Here is a 19,022-nt window from a genome sequence, read left to right as displayed (position 1 = left end):
CCCCCCCGCCGCCCCAATTTTGTGAAAGTGAATACAATGATGCCTTTTAATTGTATATCTAACTTGGCTGATGCTGGCAACATTGTAGAAAGAGGGTTGCTGGATGTTCCTATCTACCAAAATGACTTTTCAAAGGAAGTCTTCTGTTAATCAGGGTTAACCCTGTTTTCAGGGTTTGAAGGACGGTAGGGAAGGGGGAGGATAGTTAGTGGCATAGCATTTTTGTTTCCCTTTCATGGTAATGTGGGGAAATGTGGGGGCAGAACAACTAAATATACAGAGGGTAAATGGCATAAATACGTGACTTAATGTTTCCCATCTGGTTCTTATGCAAATTCTAAGAATTATGTATTTATTGCATCTGTCAACCAATTAAAGAAAGCTTAGCTGATTATCTGATTAAATTGCACAGGAGAGAACTGACAATAGTTTATAAAGAGGCTGACATTGAGATGCATTGAGTGATGGCTTTGTGCTGGCAGGAAAATCCTTCCATTTGCACAAGGAGGAGCACCCAGTTCCCGTCACCCCCGGCTACCCTGGGTGCCCTACCACATACTGATCCTGAGAGTCCAGGATCAACCTTTGTGGGGGGCATGCAGTGGGTAGGATGTAATGTCCAAAACTGAGCAAGGAGTGGCACAACTCTTTGTTCTTTAGATCATTGGCTCCCAATTGCTGTTTTTCAAAAACCAAACCATAGGCCCCCTACTTTGGATAATGTTGATGTATCTATGGTAGCTCCCTAATTGGGAACCACTGCTTTAGACGTTGGCCAAGTGCTATAGCAGTCCTAATTTTGCAAGAGGTGTCCTCCGCCCTCTTGCGCACAAGGAAGGTACGCATCTCTTTAGAAGATGCTTGTCACATCTGTAGCTTTTGTAAGTGCAGTGGTACCTTGGTTCTCAAACTTAATCCGTTCTGGAAATCCGTTCCACGCTTTCCCATAGAAAGTAATGCAAAACAGATTAATCCATTCCAGACTTTTAAAAACAACTCCTAAAACAGCAATTTAACATGAATTTTACTATCTAACGAGACAATTGATCCATAAAATGAAAGCAATAATGTAGTGTACTATAAAATAAACAAGACAGTATTGTATATTATAAAAATTAAAATTAATTTTTTTCTTACCTGCACTGATGATAGCCATTGTTGTTGTTGTTGTTTTTTTGGGGGGGCTTTATCCATTTCCACAGTCACACAGTCAATCAATCAGTAGCTGAACTCGGTTCCACACAGTCACAAAAACAAATTAACCAAAAAATCCTCAAAAACAAAAAAAAGGAAAATAAATAGCAAAAACAAAAGCGCCAAACTTAATCTGATCCAGAAGTTCATTTGACTTCCAAAATGTTTGAAAACCAAGGCACAGCTTCTGATTGGTGCAGGCGCCCTGGAAACCATAGCCGACAACGACATCAGATGTTCGGCTTCTGAAAAACATTCAAAAACCAGAACACTTACTTCTGGGTGTTTGGCATTTGGGAACCAAGGCATTTGAATACCAAGGTGTTTGAGAACCAAGGTACCACTGTACTTTTAATTTTAAAATCTGCTGCCTGATTAGTTGAAGATACCTATTATTGACAAACATGTTTTTAATGGTTTGATTAAGTAGGACTGCACTGCTAGGATTTATGAAAAGATTTTTACTGCTTTTAATGGAATTATTCCATTAAAATAGTGCAATAGTGGCTGTCCACTATGTTGGGGCAGTGACTTGCTTCTCTTCCCCTTTTGTCAGTTTTCCATGAGTACACACAATTCCTTTCTGTCACGGGTATTTTATTGACTTTGTGTGCGTGCCTCATTGGTCACCCATTGCATTTTAGGCATGCCAAGGGGACGCTCTTGGTCCTTGGGGATCCAGTCTGTCTGGTGGGAAGTCCGCCTTCCACACCTGCATACTTGTCATCCTACATGGCATGGTGCTCCTCTGTTACACCTGCATGCTAACACTTCTTTGTTTTGTGCATGAGCATGAAGAGAGATGATGTGCATCATTCCATGGCTCTTTGCATAACAGCTGATTCTTCTTGATTGGCTCATGTTGTCAGATGACATTCTGCCCCCTAGATCATAGCTGGAATGAGTGTTTAGATGTAAAAATACTTCAAGTCATCTTTGGCAATTCTGTCATCATGTAACAATGATGTTATTCTTTCAAAGTTGGCCCATGCTGCTGCCTTGCCTCTGCTACACCTGCCTCTTCAGAAATCTTGTGTTTAGTCACTTTGGTCAAGAACCAATAATATTTGTGCGCATAAAAAAGGATTCCCTTGCTTATATCCCAAAAAGGGCTTTCCAGGCTTATTGTTCAGCAGAATATCTTTGGGGTTTTAATTTATGAGTCTTTTAATGAGTCATGTATGTAGTATTGTAGGCACAAAGGGAAGCTGCTTTTAAAAATACTACACTCTGAGCTGGGTTCTTTCTATGTATTTTCAGGTAAAAGCAAAGAAGCTGAGATAAAAAGAATAAACAAAGAATTGGCAAACATTCGGTCAAAGTTTAAAGGTAAGTTAACTGGTACATTGTTGCAGTGATATCTGTTCAAAACAAGAATTTATTTTCATGAATAAAATGATAGAAGAGCACAAACAAATGAAGAACAAGGGTCCAGACTCACAGACTCATAGGCATATAGAATTATCAAGTTGGAAGGGATCACAAGGGTGATCTAGTCTTCTATCCTGCTACCCCCTCTGATCAAACAGTTTTTTGACCAGGAAATGTGGTTCAGATAGTTTCTGGTGGTTGCCGAACTATGAGTATTGTTCAAGATAAAGGCACGCAATGGTCTTACTGGATTCAAAACAGAACTGTGGCTTTATTACTGAAGAACATGGTGTTGTCCATGTGCTGAGCAGTTGACTACAACCTTGTAAATAAGTAAACAAGCAAGTTTAGGGCAACTAAAACATACAGGAATTCTTTTTAATACCTCTAGCTTGAAAGTGTAATAAGCTTTCCTAACTGTTTACACGGAGATGTGCAGATGAATCCTCCATAGGCTTGTGTTACTGGACATCTGTGCAGGCCCTGCAGATATCTCTTACCTCAGTTACTATGGGGCTTGAATAGAAAGGTTCAGAGTAATGATTCTCAATAGTCAGAAGCATGTGAGTTAAATATGGTAAACTGTTTTGTAATCCCAAAGTAGTTGATTATTACTTACTTCCTGCTGAGAGTTCAACTTGCCTCCAGTTAAACACTCCTGTGTTACTTTTCTGCCCAATAAACAAAACCTTCAGATCTCATCATGAAGCCAAAAAAAAAAAAAGTTAAATATGTATTTCTTTCTATTTAACTGCTGGTTGTTGCAGCATATTCTGTGTTCTGTGGTCCATTGATTTCTATCCATAGTGATTTATAGAAACGTCTTCTGGCTTTTTGAACACTGTCCAGTGCAACCCACCATTTTCTTTCAGTAAGTTTGGAGGTGTATTTTGCACTTTTAAAAAATTACATGCTTTTACCTGCTTCTGCAGCTAAACGCTGTCCAAAGCGGCTCACAATGAAGCCTTAAAAAACCAGCAATGCCAATTATTAAAAACAAACTCCAGTGTAATAAATGACACAGCAGTAATGCAACCCAGTCTTGCTGTGTGTTTTTTTGTAGAAGATAGGCCATGTGGTGCAGTGTCTTCACTGCCCTGTGATAAGAAAACATTTCCTAAAAACACTGCTTGGAAAAGACGATAATGGTTTGTCTCCTGGTGCAGATGCTACTATCTGCTGGATTAGGTGTTGCCCTTCTTATAAAAGAATGCTGATCTCTGCTCCATTAGAAGTGAACAAGCCATTTCCTGACAGCCTGGGCTGAACGAAGATGTCTGCCAGGATTTGAAATCTTGGGTATCTGCATTGAATTGGTAGAACAGTGGCATTACAATTTTTTTGCCACCATGCATATAGAAATTAACAAGGGTCTGATCTGAACATGCAGTTTTGGCCACAGCCTTTAGAGCTGTCTTTTATGGACAGAAAGACGTGCCTGCTGAATTCAAAAACCCTCATACACTCTAGTGCACCTGGGGATAATTATGGACAGCTGTACTGATCAGTACTACTGGAAACGTGTGTCCTTTGGGGTTCATATGCAGCATCCAAATTAAATGTATATTGGAATTCTGCTGCCACTTCTAGTGGCTAATTGGCTTTCTTCCATCATGTCATTTAGATTGTTTACGTAGAGCTAGCTTGTTAGAATATGTCATCCTAACTCCCTGTACACATAAGCAGATGAAGTCCTGCATGTCGAGAGATGGGCCCTGGTTAAGTAAACATTCTAAGGGAGTCAGCAGTGCTCAACAGTGCTGCTTCATAAAATATTTCAAGAATGATGACCTCGATCAAGTGCAGCTAATGTGGTTCCCTCTGTATGTTGTGGGCTTAAGCTCCCATCATCTCTGACATCTGATCATGCCAGCTCTGGCTGATGGGAGTTGGAATCCAACAACATCTGGAGGGCGTTGCATTGGATGTCTCTGGACTAGATTCTTGCCTTATGAGATCAGCTGAGAGCAGAGACCTTTTTGATAACTTGTCAAATTGGTTAGGACACCAAACTTCAAGGAGTAGTGATCAGAAGCAAAGTTTACTTCTTAACCACAGCAAGTTAGGTCATCTGAGCAGACTCACTTTGGCTTGTTTAAAACAAACTGGCTTCAAACAATGAGTTATAATGCTGGTATGTTTTTAAACAAGCCATGGTTTAGGTTCGGATGACATGATAAACAGTGGTTAATGGAAATCAGAAGTGAAAACTTCCAAAATCCTCTGGGCAGCCATACTGCAGGGGGATCCTGTGAGTCCTAGCCTCACTCATCACACTAAACCATTATTTGTAAAAGCATTATTAAAAGCCTCAATTAAGTACCATGTTCAGATGTCATACTCAACCATTATATAGTGGGATGTCTATTTCAGACATTTTAGAATGCTTTCAAAACTCATGTAAATTCATTATTTCATTTCCCAGTTTCTGCTAAGACGGTTAAACCTAAGTGCTGATGTAATACTTGACATAATACTCTAAAACAGAGAGTAGTGTTCATTTAATACAGGATATGGCAAACAGCATGAATGAACATTTTAATCATTTCAGTACTTGTTTATGAGACACTTTGGTCCCACTAGAGCAGTGGTGGCCAAACTTGGCCCTCCAGCTGTTTTTGGACTACAACTACCACCATCCCTAGCTAACAGGACCAGTGGTCAGAGATGATGGGAACTGTAGTCCCAAAACAGCTGGAGGGCCAAGTTTGGCCACCACTGCACTGGAGTGTCTGTAATCATCTGGATGTTGGGTATATTTGTATCAGTGATTTGCCTTGTGTTGGTGCAGATCACTCAAGACAACACAAGGTCTTTTAAAACTATGCCCTGTACTGCTGCAAATAGCTTTATTAAACAGTTCCATAAGACTGGGCTCAAGTTGCCTAAAGTGAAGGATTAGATATAGCAACTTCATCCATGCAAACACAGATGTTGCCTTTATGTATTTGGTTTTAAAATGTTAATTATGCCCTTAAAGCAATAGTGTTGTTGTTGTTGTTAAATAAGTTAAATAAGCAGGGAGACAAAATACAGCCTTGTCGTACTCCTTTCCCAATTTTGAACCAATCAGTTGTACCATATCCAGTTCTAACTGTAGCTTCTTGTCCCACATAGAGATTTCTCAGGAGACAGATGAGGTGATCTGGCACTCCCATTTCTTTAAGAACTTGCCATAGTTTGCCGTGGTCGACACAGTCAAAGCTTTTGCATAGTCAATGAAGCAGAAGTAGATGTCTTTCTGGAACTCTCTAGCTTTCTCCATAATCCAGCGCATGTTTGCAATTTGGTCTCTGGTTCCTCTGCCTCTTCTAAATCCAGCTTGCACTTCTGGGAGTTCTCGGTCCGCATACTGCTTGAGCCTTCCTTGTAGAATTTTAAGCATAACCTTGCTAGCGTGTGAAATGAGTGCAATTGTGCGGTAGTTGGAGCATTCTTTGGCACTGCCCTTCTTTGGGATTGGGATGTAGACTGATCTTCTCCAATCTTCTGGCCACTGCTAAGTTTTCCAAACTTGCTGGCATATTGAGTGTAGCACCTTAACAACATCATCTTTTAAAATTTTAAATAGTTCAGCTGGAATACCATCACTTCCACTGGCCTTGTTATTTGCAGTGCTTTCTAAGGCCCATTTGACTTCACTTTCCAGGCTGTCTGGCTCAAGGTCAGCAACCACACTACCTGGGGTATACGGGACATCCATTTCTTTCTGGTATAATTCCTCTGTGTATTCTTGCCACCTCTTCTTGATGTCTTCTGCTTCTGTTAGGTCCTTTCCACTTTTGTCCTTTATTATGGAAATCTTTGTACAAAATGTTCCTTTCATATCTCCAATTTTCTTGAACAGATCTCTGGTTCTTCCCATTCTATTGCTTTCCTCTATTTCTTTGCATTGCTCGTTTAAGAAGGTCTTCTTGTCTCTCCTTGCTATTCTTTGGAAATCTGCATTCAATTTCCTGTACCTTTCACCATCTCCCTCACATTTTGCTTGCCTTCTCTCCCCCGCTATTTGTAAGGCCTCATTGGATAGCCACTTTGCTTTCTTGCATTTCCTTTTCATTGGGATGGTTTTCGTTGCTGCCTCCTGTATAATGTTACGAGCCTCCATCCATAGTTCTTCAGGCACTCTGTCCACCAAATCTAAATCCTTAAACCTGTTCCTCACTTCCACTGTGTATTCATAAGGGATTTGACTTAGATTGTATCTTACCGGCCCAGTGGTTTTTCCTACTTTCTTCAGTTTAAGCTTGAATTTTGCTATAAGAAGCTGATGATCTGAGCCACAGTCAGCTCCAGGTCTTGTTTTTGCTGACTGTATAGAGCTTCTTCATCTTTGGCTGCAGAGAATATAATCAATCTGATTTCGATGCTGCCCATCTGGTGATGTCCATGTGTAGAGTCGTCTCTTGTGTTGTTGGAAAAGCGTGTTTGTGATGACCAGCTTGTTCTCTTGACAGAACTCTATTAGCCTTTGCCCTGCTTCGTTTTGATCTCCAAGGCCAAACTTGCCAGTTGTTCCTTTTATCTCTTGACTCCCTACTTTAGCATTCCAATCCCCTATAATGAGAAGAACATCCTTCTTTGGTGTCACTTCTATAAGGTGTTGTAAGTCTTCATAGAATTGGTCAATTTCAGTTTCTTCAGCACCAGTAGTTGTGCATAAACTTGGATTACTGTGATGTTAAAAGGTCTGCCTTGGATTCGTATCGAGATCATTCTATCATTTTTGAGATTGCATCCTAGTACAGCCTTCACCACTCTTTTGTTGACTATGAGGGCCACTCCATTTCTTTTACGGGTTTCTTGCCCACAGTAGTAGATATGATGGTCATCCGAACTGAATTCACCCATTCCCGTCCATTTTAGTTCACTGATGCCCAGGATGTCAATATTTATTCTTGCCATCTCATTTTTGACCACCTCCAACTTACCCAGGTTCATGGTTCTTACATTCCAGGTTCCTATGCAATATTTTTCTTTACAGCGTTGGACTTTCCTTTCGCTTCCAGGCAATAGTGAGTAAACAACAAATCTAAGACTTGGAAAATACAGCAGCCACTTCCCAGACTTACTGACTTTGTAGTCTGACCAAGGGGCTGTTTCACAGGATTTTATCACTGCCACACCCAGTTTTCTTTTTTAATGTTTTTTATTAAAGATTTTCTTGGTTTACAAAAGTATATGCAATGTCTCACTCTATCTATCTATCTCTCTCTGTCTCTTTCCCCCCCTAAGTAACATTTTTTACAGATCAGTTTCTTTTGTTGAGACATAAGGAAGAAGAGGGGGAAATGAGGGGAGGGGGAAAAAGATGGGTGGGGGTGGGCTCAGGTGACAATGTTTCTATTATACTTAATATATGTGGGGTTTTGTGTCAGCGTCGCATGTGCAGGTTCTCTGCTATTCACTTGTGTTCCTTTGGTGGTGAGAGAGGTTGGGGTTGGCCTAGGGCCACACCCAGTTTTCTGACTGGTGCTTCGTTGTGATACAGGTGCGCGCAAACCCTTGCTTGTCACATCAACACTGTTTACGTTTTTTTAAAAAGGTATATGCCTAATATCCAAAGTGGTCTACAATCGCTGACTATGGCAGTGCATATCACCTTCTTTGCTTACAACACCATTACTGCATCCCATTCAGGAAAAAGCTAGGCTGCAGTGCATACCATACACCTGAAACACATTCTTCCTTTAAAGAATCCTGAGAACTGTAGTTTTTCCAACATAGAGCTATAATTCCCAGCACTCTTAAACCACAGTTTTCAGGATCCTTTGAGAAGTAGGGGAGAGAATATGCTGTGTATGCAGCCTTAGAGTGTCACATATGTGTATAAAATCAGGAGCAGAAGGCAAACAGAGCTAAGGCTTCTTAACCATTTCCTCTCAGGCTATTTCCCCACCCACTCAGTCAGCTCCTCTCCCCTCCCCACCCTGTGTCCTTTTCCTGCTAGGGCTAGGAGCAAATACCTGGCTAACCACCTGCTTTCTGTAGCAGCATCCTACAGTGGCTCTTCATGTTAAAAAACACACAGTAAAGGGAGATTACATGCTTCTCCATGTAGCATGTAGTTTGGCTTCCAGGGGTTTTGCTGCTCCAGAAGCTGTCTCACATTAACATGCATGAACGATGCTGGTTTGAAATGAATTCATGTGCAACTTTTAAAAGCCGTTCTTATAGGATAATGGTATTACTGAGCACCAGACAGTTATTTATAACTTAAGAGCAGAAGTGTTTTGTGGTGGTCAGGTCATTCAGTATTTTGATTCTCAAATGTTTGTTTGGGTTTTTAAAAGCCATATTTGCATAGGCTAAACATTGCATCTCCATCTGTAGTAGTTTCTCGACAACTGAAGCTGCCTCTCTCCCCTTGCACCTCCTTTGCCTTAAATACAAATTTCTGTCGGTCTGCCCTGAATTCTGAGAGCCTGAGAAAGTTACTGTAATGATCAAATTCATCATGGGGGAGGGATATTGGGGGTGGGGGTGGGGGTGGGGGGGAGGAGAGTCATTGTTTCATGACTAGATGTCTAGCCCTAAATGTAGAATATGCCTCAAGGCTTCACTTTACCTCCCATTGTAGAGCCTTTTGCTTCTTTCTTCTGACACTGCTCAAAGGATGAGCACTGAAAAGTTCTAAATTTATTCAGTGTCAGTAAAGAACAAGGCCAGCTTGGCTTAGTCAGGCAGAGGTTTTCAACCTTTTTGAGCCCACAACTCCCTTGACCAACTACATTCGTTCTGTGGCTCCCCTCTGGGGAAACGCGTTCCAAGCCTCAGGAGCCCAGATATGTCACCCCTTGTCTGCAGAGCCAGCAGCCCCTCACCCCTTTTCAAACACACTCTCTCATGTTTCCCCAGCCTCCTCTCCTCTCTCCCCTTCTTGGGAGTCCTCTGGGCAGCCTTCGCCACTGTCCCTGGTTTCTGAGCCACTCCCCACCCAAGAGAGTTGCCTCCCCCCCTTCGGGCCTGGGAAGAGGATGCCCCCAGGCTAAGTGGCCCAAAAGAGACAAAGATGTGAGGGGGCATCAGAGGAGTGAGGGAATGAACTAGGGTCAGAGTCCAGTGTTGCCTATGGCACCCCCAGGGTGCCTCAGCACACTGGTTGAAAACCCCTGGCTTCATGGATGTCTGCTAGTGGGTCAGTGAAAAAGCCTTTCTGTGATCCCTAAAAACAAACTCATTAATTGGATGAGATATGCTAGTTTATACATCCTGCTTGGGAACAGGGACGCAGGTGGTACTGTAGTCTAAACCACTGAGCCTCTTGGGCTTGCCAATCAGAACGTCGGCGGTTTGAATCCCCGTGACGGGGTGAGCTCCCATTGCTCAGTCCCTGCTCCTGCCAACCTAGCAGTTTGAAAGCACGTCAAAGTGCAAGTAGATAAATAGGTACCACTCCGGGAAGGTAAACGGCATTTCCGTGCACCGCTGTGGTTTCAGTGTTCCGTTGCGCCAGAAGCAACTTAGTCATGCTGGCCACATGACCTGGCAAAACTGTCTGAGGACAAACACCGGCTCCCTTGGCCTGTAAAGTGAGATAAGTGCCGCAACCCCAGAGTTGTCTGCGACTGGACTTAACTGTCAGGGGTCCTTTACCTTTTGGGAACAGGACTTGGAAATCTGAAAACAATTTTTGTGACATTGGTATGTAACTCTCATGTGCCTGCCTAGTCTAGTTCAATGCACAATGCTAAACAGAAGACTTGGATACAGAACTTGTCTTTGGAGATAATTTCCAAAATGCATGTTCTATATAATAAGTAAGCTGTAGAAACCAAACTGGTAAGTAAATATTTGAGCATCAGAACAGGGGATGGAAGGTCAACAACTTCCAAAGGCACAGAAAAAAGATTGTGTTATTAACTTGCCACTGCTGCCCTGGAGGAGGAGCAGGAAATAAATTTAATAAATAAACATATTAAATAGTAGGAGGGTGACAGACCCACGCTGGTTTCTGGCTGGAAGGCATTCCAAAACTGCATCAGAAAAGTCCTTCTACTTCATGGTGGCCAGCCTGGGCAATGTGTAAGGTGGTGTTTTCAGTGGAGCCTAACTGGTAGTTTCAAACTGAGAGGTACCGTTTCACAGCGGAGGAGATATTCTTGGAGATAATTGAACCCCTGACTGTCTTAAGTCTCTGTCAACACGAGTATGCTTGTTTATACCCAGCAACAATCCAGCAGTAGCTCTGTATATTAAAGTAAACTACTGGTATGTGTTAACCTGGTATGGTCTTATTCTGCACTATGTCCAAATACAAGATAACCTTAATTTTATTTATAGGTTTGGTTAAGTTTCATCATGTTTACAATTTATAATATGCATGCCTTCGCTGACAGCTTTCTTGTCTGTTCTAAGTGCTCATAAAAGGTCAATCAAGGTGCTTAGAAATGTCAACTAAGATCCTCAATTACATATATATATATATATAGAGAGAGAGAGAGAGAGAGATATGACATATTCCCCTGTTGAACAAATACCACACTACTTGTTACGTGTCTGTTTCCGCAAGTGGCTACGCTTCAGAATACATCAGATTTGGAGAAATTGGATCCACAAACTTCTGTCATGCTTTGGTTGAGTAAAAAGCATTGCTAGTTCAACAAAAGCCTTTCCAAGAAAAGGAAGTCTCCTTTGACCCAGTCATTGTGTCTGACAAATGCTGACTTGCATTCTCTTTCTTCCTGTTTCTCTTGTACTGATTTTAAAGCAACAGGAAACATTGCCTCTATCTAGCCACTTTATCTTTCTCTCACGTCCAGTTCTGAAACTCACTGTGTTGAGTCACAAAACTCATAATTCTGGAGGTTCTGGAGGAAAATGTGCTTTAATCCAAAGCATGGATATGTGTAGTGAGATTTTCTTTGTACGTGGTTTGCCTTTTTACTGTACAAGCAAGATGCCAGAACAAGGACCACTAATGCCTATCTCTTAAAAAATGTGTTATTTTGCATTAGTAGAGGCAATTCCACCCTGTCTAATTTCTTGACTCGAAAGCAGTAGCTGTGCTGTAGTCTAGAGACTGAGGCAGTTGAACTTGCCTATGTGGGGGTGGGGGATATATATATATTTAGACTAAGCAAAGATATCCTGGACATAAGGCATCCCCTGACATGTCTGTACTACTTCACCAATTATATTAGCTATGTAACCAGAAGGATGCTCTGTACATGCAGCCAACTGCAGCCAACAATCTCTTGTATGTCTCTTCGTGAAGAAGAAAAATTGCCGAGAGGCAAACGTGTCCCCATTTCTCCACAGCTGAATTTCTGACCCTGGTCTTGCGTAACAGTTTTGCTTGTTAGAAATTTGCACTGTATCTGAAGCTATATTCCCAAGGTAAGGAGAGCTACATGGCTGATGTCTGGCATTGTTGCTGCCCGTATCCTTAGCTCTTGTGTTTCACAGGTTGCCTAATGGGACATGCTGCTTTCCCCCCTGTTTTGAAGGTGGATTCACACATGCATTTTCCAGTCTAGTCCGCTGGGTGCTTCCTATTAAGCAGACAACCCCCCCCCCCCCCCCAAGATCTGTTAAACATATCAAGTTGAGTACAAGACACCAGCAGTTGTTGTTGCCTAATCATCGGATATAGGTGTCGGTTCAGCTTGCATACTCCTTTTCCACAGTGCTGCAATACCTAGCTTAAACGTGTGGCGATGACATCTCTATGGGGCTCAGGGTGACATACAGAAATAGTCACCCCAAAGACTCCTGATTTCTACTTCTGGCTGATCCAGCACCATGTTTGATACTTTTACTGTTACATTTGAAGAGATGTGTTGATGCATGGCATGAGTAAAGGTGGCACTGTAATAGATTGTTTGGGTGCACTTTTCTGAGGATGGGAACCCTTGAATGGATAACCAATTTTGAAAAGTGGGAGAGGGACTGTACCTCAGTGGTAGAGCACATGTTTGGTATGTTAGGTCACAGGTTCAGCTCTACCTGGAGAAGCCAGAGACTGAGAGAGACTCGTATCTGAGACCCTGGGGCACCTCTGCCAATTGGCATGGAAAATGCAGTAAGCTTCAGGCATTGGCATACAGCATTTTTTGCTTACGGCTTTTTATTTTGTCTTTAATTGCTCACTAGGTGATAAAGCCCTTGATGGCTACAGTAAGAAAAAGTACGTCTGCAAGCTGCTTTTCATCTTCCTCCTGGGGCATGATATTGATTTTGGCCACATGGAGGCTGTGAATCTCCTGAGTTCAAACAAATACACAGAGAAGCAAATAGTAAGTCATATCCCATTCATGCATAGCGTTGAGATATATATATATATACTACCCACTTCCCATATAATATTGGGGGTCAAGGGTGGGGACATTTTTCACCCTGAGGGCCATGTTTCCTTCTGGGCAACCTTCTGAAGGCCACATGCTGGTGTTGAGCAGGGCCAGAGGCAACAGTGGGTAGACCTACTAATGTGAATGACACCTTTGTGCAGTGGGCTAGTCTCTGTACGTGTGTACTCTCCTCTCTGCCCTCCATCTAGGCAAGTAAGAGGCATTGTCAGAATTCAAGGATGCATTACAGTCAGCAGACACACAAGGGACACAAATGGCAGCTGTCAGTGCTTGAAATGTATTTCACATTTGGCATCTAGGCATGTAGGGGTGCATCAGCAAAATATCAGGTGCAGCACAGGAGAACCTTCAAGCAGACGCTGATGCAGAATGTATAAAACCAGAGGTGGGGTATAAATAAATTATTATTATTATTATTATTATTATTATGGATTGGGTTAATAGACAACATTAATCATTTCTTTTATTAAATTAGAAAATAGGAATCTCTTGGTATTCAAACATAAGAGAAAATATTTCTAATACAGTATAGTACATGGTTAAAAATATATATGGCTATTTTAGAGTTTCAGCCAGATTGTCCTATAAGCATCTGGTTTGAAAGAGAGATTCATGCTAGGGACCCATCTCCCTTTTCCCTCTTAAAAAAAAATCAAGCAGAGGCTGATTAAGGTGAACTATAAGCGATGAATAAACCAGCTAGGCTTCCTTATTTCTCTAGTTAATGCACTAGAGATGTACACTACAGAGAAATCCCCCTGCACACATAAATTTTCCTCTTTCCAGAAATGTCTGGATCTCATCCAGTATGATTTTTGAATGCTGTGTTTTGAAATGCATACATCTAAGCAGGATCCCCACCTGTCAAATTAATTTACATTTGGCTTTTATTTGTATGTACTTAGAGTGAAAACTGGCCACATTGTGATATGTCTGGCTTTTAGGTGAGGTCCTTAAACCATTATTCTTGAGAAGCCTGAATAATTCACAATCAGGAGTGGCCAGCACCGAGTGCAGGGTCTTGATCCTTCTCCCAAAGCAAAGTCATCTGCCCCTGCATCCCAAATACCCATTGTTTTTTGGTGGTAGCAGCAAAAATAGGAGTGAGGAAGCATATGTGGTGCTGGGGTGGGTGGAGTGGTTTAAGCATCTCTCTCCATCCTAGAGGCCTGTTGAGGATGCAGATTCTCCTATCCCAGGTTTCCATGGTCAGCCGATCATTTGACCAAGAGGGGAGAGAGAGAGCATTCCCTCCTCATTCAGTATCAGGGGCTGTGACCCTGTACGTGTGCATGCCCTGTAGGTGTATATGCAAGAGCATGGTGGGCAACGTCAACCCCTGGCATGCAGTCCCCAGAGGGTTGGCCAAGGCTGAATGCAGCCTAGGCCAAGCCTGACCTACCTCATAAATGGCACAGGAGCCATTTGTTATAAAGCAATGTTGCCTACTAAGCACATCCCCTGCTGCCCACTACTAATTCTTCTCTTAATTCCAGGGCTATCTGTTCATCTCCGTGCTTGTGAATTCAAACAGCGAGCTGATCCGCCTGATCAATAACGCAATCAAGAACGACTTGGCCAGCCGCAACCCCACTTTCATGGGACTTGCTTTGCACTGCATTGCCAATGTGGGCAGCAGAGAGATGGCGGAAGCATTTGCTGGAGAAATTCCAAAAATACTTGTAGCTGGGTAGGTGCTCCGTGGGAATTTCAGGGGATTGACAGAAAGAAGGCAATTAAACTGATTCTTGGGATGCAGCCAAGTATCTAAACATTTGCTGACTGAATGTGGAGTAACAGCCTCCTAAAGGAAATCCATAGGAGATCCTATTCCACTCTGGAACGAGAGAAGACTCATTTGTTCCTGAAAGCTCTTTTGGTTTGGCCCCCCTGCCTTTGTGTGCTATTGCTTTATTGCTTACCGCTTTCGGTGTCACATGGATTTGAAATGTGTATCTGTGTTAACCAACTTTTTATATTAATTTGTTTTATAAAATGGTATGATGGCTGAGAATTACTCTGTGGATACAAATTTAAACAACTGGATGGCTAAACAACTGCAGCCCTCACGGACGACCAGCCCTTTTGAAAAGTGAGAGTGCTTGCTTAAGTGCTGGCATCGCATCCATTTATATATATACCTTTCAAGTGTTGTGGGGTGTTTTCTTAACCCAGATGCTTCCAAATGAATGTTTCTTTGGCGTGAAGGAGCCAAAATGTATTTATCTACAGAGATTATATTCATACAATACAAAGCCTAACCTTGGAAAATATAGATCTTAATAATCTGTTGTACTGCAAAAATAGGTTACATATGGCATCTCATTCATTAGACTCATGTGGTATAAACATATGCAGCCTCATAGGCTAAAGAACACATTCCCACAATCAGTGGCCTTGCCATGTTTCCTACATATACAAATGTTCCTGCGCACAGAAACAGTTTCATGAACTGGAAAGTTATGTGTACTTTGTTGCATCTGTGGCTTTTTTCGGAGCTGACACGATGGCAGTACTCCCATGTATTTTTGGTGCTCATGTTACTGCTTGCAGTGTGTGCAACTTTGAATGTGGATGGGTACGAGCTTGTATATAGGTTAATGGTCCAGCCTTGCTGTCTTCTAGGAGCTGCCGCTGAAGAATTTTGGGTGTTTGAGAAGCCCTTGACCAGCTTTGGTTTTCTGTTGCAGAGACACCATGGACAGTGTGAAGCAGAGTGCAGCCCTGTGCTTGCTAAGATTATACAGGACTTCTCCTGACCTGGTTCCTATGGGAGACTGGACCTCCAGAGTTGTGCACCTTCTCAATGACCAGCATCTGGTAAGCTCACTTGACTAGACTAGATCTTTTTCTCTTGAAAGTGTGAATATTTGATTGTCTAGATTCAGAATTTAATTATGTAGAACCATGGAAGCAAGTATTTGACAAGTTTGGCATTGGTCAACTCCTAACGGTGAGATGTGCTACACTAATGCTTTGGGGTCAAGTTGCTTCTGGACTAGAGATGAGTGAGCTTTCAAAAGTTTTCTTCTCAATCTCGGAATTTGCCAAATTTTTCTTTTTAAAAATCCAAACTTGAATAAGTTGTGTTGAGATAGTATGAGGGCCTATCTGGGGAGCTCTTTTTTTCTTGGTCTCAAACGACCCATCAGACTCATATTGGGGGAGGGCCCAGAAGCTAGTCCTTGTGGGTAACATGGGGACTGGCTTTCAGCCCCCCTCTCCTCTTTTCACTCTGGAAGCATCCATTTCCTTCCCCATAGGAAGTAGTGGAACCATTACTTCTTATGGAGACATGAAAATATACCTGTGGTGTGAGATTAGATGTGGATGCGGGGAGTTCAAGCCTTGCTGGTTACCTGGCTTTGTCCACACAGTGGGCAAGGTTCAATTAATGTGTCCTGTCAGCAGAGGCCCTTCATAAAGACTTCTGCTTATGCAATAGGACTTTCCCTTTCTCTGCTCCCCCATATTAAGGTTATCAGATGTCCCCGTTTCCTGGGGACAGTCCCCGGATTTACAAATCAGTCCCCATACAAAATCCATTGAAGTTGAAAAGTGTCCCCGGATTCATTGGAAAAAAATCTGGTAACCTTACCCCATATGCCCCCTCTAGATTGGCTTGGGGGTGTATGGAAGAACCCTTAAAACAGTGCACAGAGGAATAGCGAGAGAAGGGGTCTTTCTGGAACAATGGGAATCATTCTGGAACAATAATCTTAGTACTGTATGTATCTTAGTACTGTACTGAAGTCCTCCCATTGTGTTTTTCCTGCCCACAAGTAAACTAATGGAGGGAAGCAGCACCATGAGCTTGCAATGGGATTAGGAAAAAAATGCTGCAGGACTTCCTTTCCTGAAAGCTTGGATTTTGAGCACTTGCAGAAAGAAGTTCAGGGATTGAAAGGATTATGCCTGGCCTTCTGAACCCAGCCAGGCTCAGATGAGCATACTTCATCCCTGTTATCGCCTGGGAAAAGGCAGGAAGTGGCACAGCAGTTTGCTGAAGAGGCTTCAGGCAGTGTCATATACTGGCCAAGCTTGCCACCCATTCCTGTTCAGGTCTGCCACAAACTCATGTGCCAAATTCCATGTGGCAAAGGAATGAAAGGAATGATCCTTAAGGTATTCAGGATCCTGCCTAGTAAAATGAACAAGCTTTTGAAAAGACACTGCAGTGCGTTCAGTGATGTTTCTGGTAATATGTATGCAGGTTACAGTCCACAGATAAGCTGCATCTGTGCCATAACTGCTTTCCTTTTGTCTTTGAGCAGAAATTGCCATTTTATACGGAGCTCCTCATGTACAGAGTGCTTTGCAAACTCTCTTGTCCAAGATCCTGTGAAGTAAACAACCAGCTAGTTTTACTCTTGGTACGAGGGTGACTTATCACTAGTCACACAATCTAGGGACTGATCGGGGATTTCAGCACAAATCAAAATACAGTTTTCTGTGTGCCAGACCAGTGGCCGACCAAGAAAGGGTCTTTCCTAATTGTTTGCATTGTATCTTTGCAAAAGGGAATGAGTTATTTTCTTTCTCTCTTGATGGTGGTTTGTTTGTTTGTTTTTTTAAAGTCAACAGTGGATTTGGTTAATATTTGAATGCATTACCCCAATATAGGGCAAGGTCATGTACAGGCAAGTTACAGAAGGTGGCAGGGCATGCATAGCCTTTTGTAAGAGGACATTGGGATCCTGAGATTGTAGTTTGCCTTATTTTAGCCCATTATTGCAGGCTACAGAAGATACACATCTGCTTTTAAAAAACAACTTTACTGGGGGGGAAAGAAAATTATATAATCCAGAGAACTGTTGCATGAATCAATATGTATATATATTTTTTAAATTAATTGGTCATTTCAGAGTCTCTTTCTCCCTGCCCCCTCCTGCAATATCACCCAAGCCTAATAAATAATATACAGTATGGGTTGCCAATATGGCACTAGTGGGTGCAATGACCCCTTTGAGGTCTTCTGAGCACCTTCTCACTGCTGCCTTGGTGGTGAAGGCGGTCACCTTTTTCTTCCTTGGCAAAGTACCAAGAGCTGAAGAAGGAAGCTGGAAGAATGACACACTTTCCCACTTCGCTTTTCCAGTTCTATGAACTTTTCAAGGTTCTGATGAAATCTCCGAGATCAAATTGTGTGTGTGCATGCACTTTCTTTCCTTTCTTGCTGGGAGCAGTGGGGGCTAATCCAAAGGAAGGGGGAGAAGTGACCAGAAGAGATGGTGTCCAAGACACCCCCAAATGCAAATGTGCCCGTGGACTTTTAATTGGTGGGCAACCCCTGGTATACAGAAACAAGATATGCAGGGAAGAGGGAAGTCCTAACCATACCATACCATACCATACCACGTAAATCCTAAAATGGAAATAAGGGATAGCTGGGTAAGAGTAGCCAGGTGACTGGGGGGAAAATGGATTAGGCCATACTAAGAAAAACACAATATACTTGTCAGAAGTCATATCCCAGTTTTTTTAATATAAATTACATTAATAAAACATCTAAATGCATTACAATGGTACCTCGGGTTACCTACGCTTCAGGTTACATATGCTTCAGGTTACAGACTCCGCTAACCCAGAAATAGTACCTCAGGTTAAGAACTGAGGTACCACTGTAATACAGTTAAGAACTGAGGTACCACTGTAATACAGTTGGTCCGTTTTGAGCCAAATAAAGGATTGAATCATTTTTGAAGCAGAAGAGTAGAAAGCTTTTATGCTGCCAGTAGATGCCTAAGGGCCAAACAAGGCATGATGTGGACAGTCTATGAGCAGCGTCTCCCACAGCTTTCTTTTCTTTCTTTTCTTTTCCTTTCTCTCTTTGCAGCTTTGGGGGAAATTAGATTGAGATCATGACATGATGGCAGACTGGGGGAAGGTAACTTCTCCCCTTCTGGTCTAAATCCCACTCCAAGCTGCTACTTTTTCTGTAGGGGGAAATACAAATTCTGTAGGGGGAAATACGGTACAAAGACTAGCTCTGATCTCATGATCTAGTTCCCCTGTGGCGTTATTGGTGCTTGGAAAATAACAAACTGTGGGAGATCCTGTGCATCCAGCTTAACAGGCAATTTGGCTCTAATAATATATATGGAAACTGAGAGACCTGTGGATGGGCTTGATGTTGGGGACTTTGGC

General features: G+C 42.3%; 1 protein-coding gene across 6 annotated transcripts in view; it reads left to right on the top strand.

Annotated features, from left to right (window-relative positions):
• AP2A2 (adaptor related protein complex 2 subunit alpha 2) overlaps positions 1-19,022 on the top strand; it is a 61,701-nt gene that overhangs the window by 14,023 nt on the left and 28,656 nt on the right. For all 6 annotated transcript variants that reach the window (XM_083756146.1, XM_083756144.1, XM_083756145.1 and 3 more), the window contains exons 2-5: positions 2,455-2,523; positions 12,661-12,803; positions 14,372-14,565; positions 15,566-15,695. In XM_083756146.1, the coding sequence (XP_083612272.1) occupies positions 2,455-2,523; positions 12,661-12,803; positions 14,372-14,565; positions 15,566-15,695 (536 nt within the window). The remainder of the gene's footprint in view (positions 1-2,454; positions 2,524-12,660; positions 12,804-14,371; positions 14,566-15,565; positions 15,696-19,022) is intronic.

The sequence above is a fragment of the Podarcis gaigeae genome (genome assembly GCF_964106915.1).
Source record: "Podarcis gaigeae genome assembly, chromosome: 1".
Taxonomy (NCBI): Eukaryota; Metazoa; Chordata; class Lepidosauria; order Squamata; family Lacertidae; genus Podarcis; species Podarcis gaigeae.
Note: the sequence above shows the minus strand (reverse complement) of the source record. Positions and strands in the feature narration are given on the sequence as shown.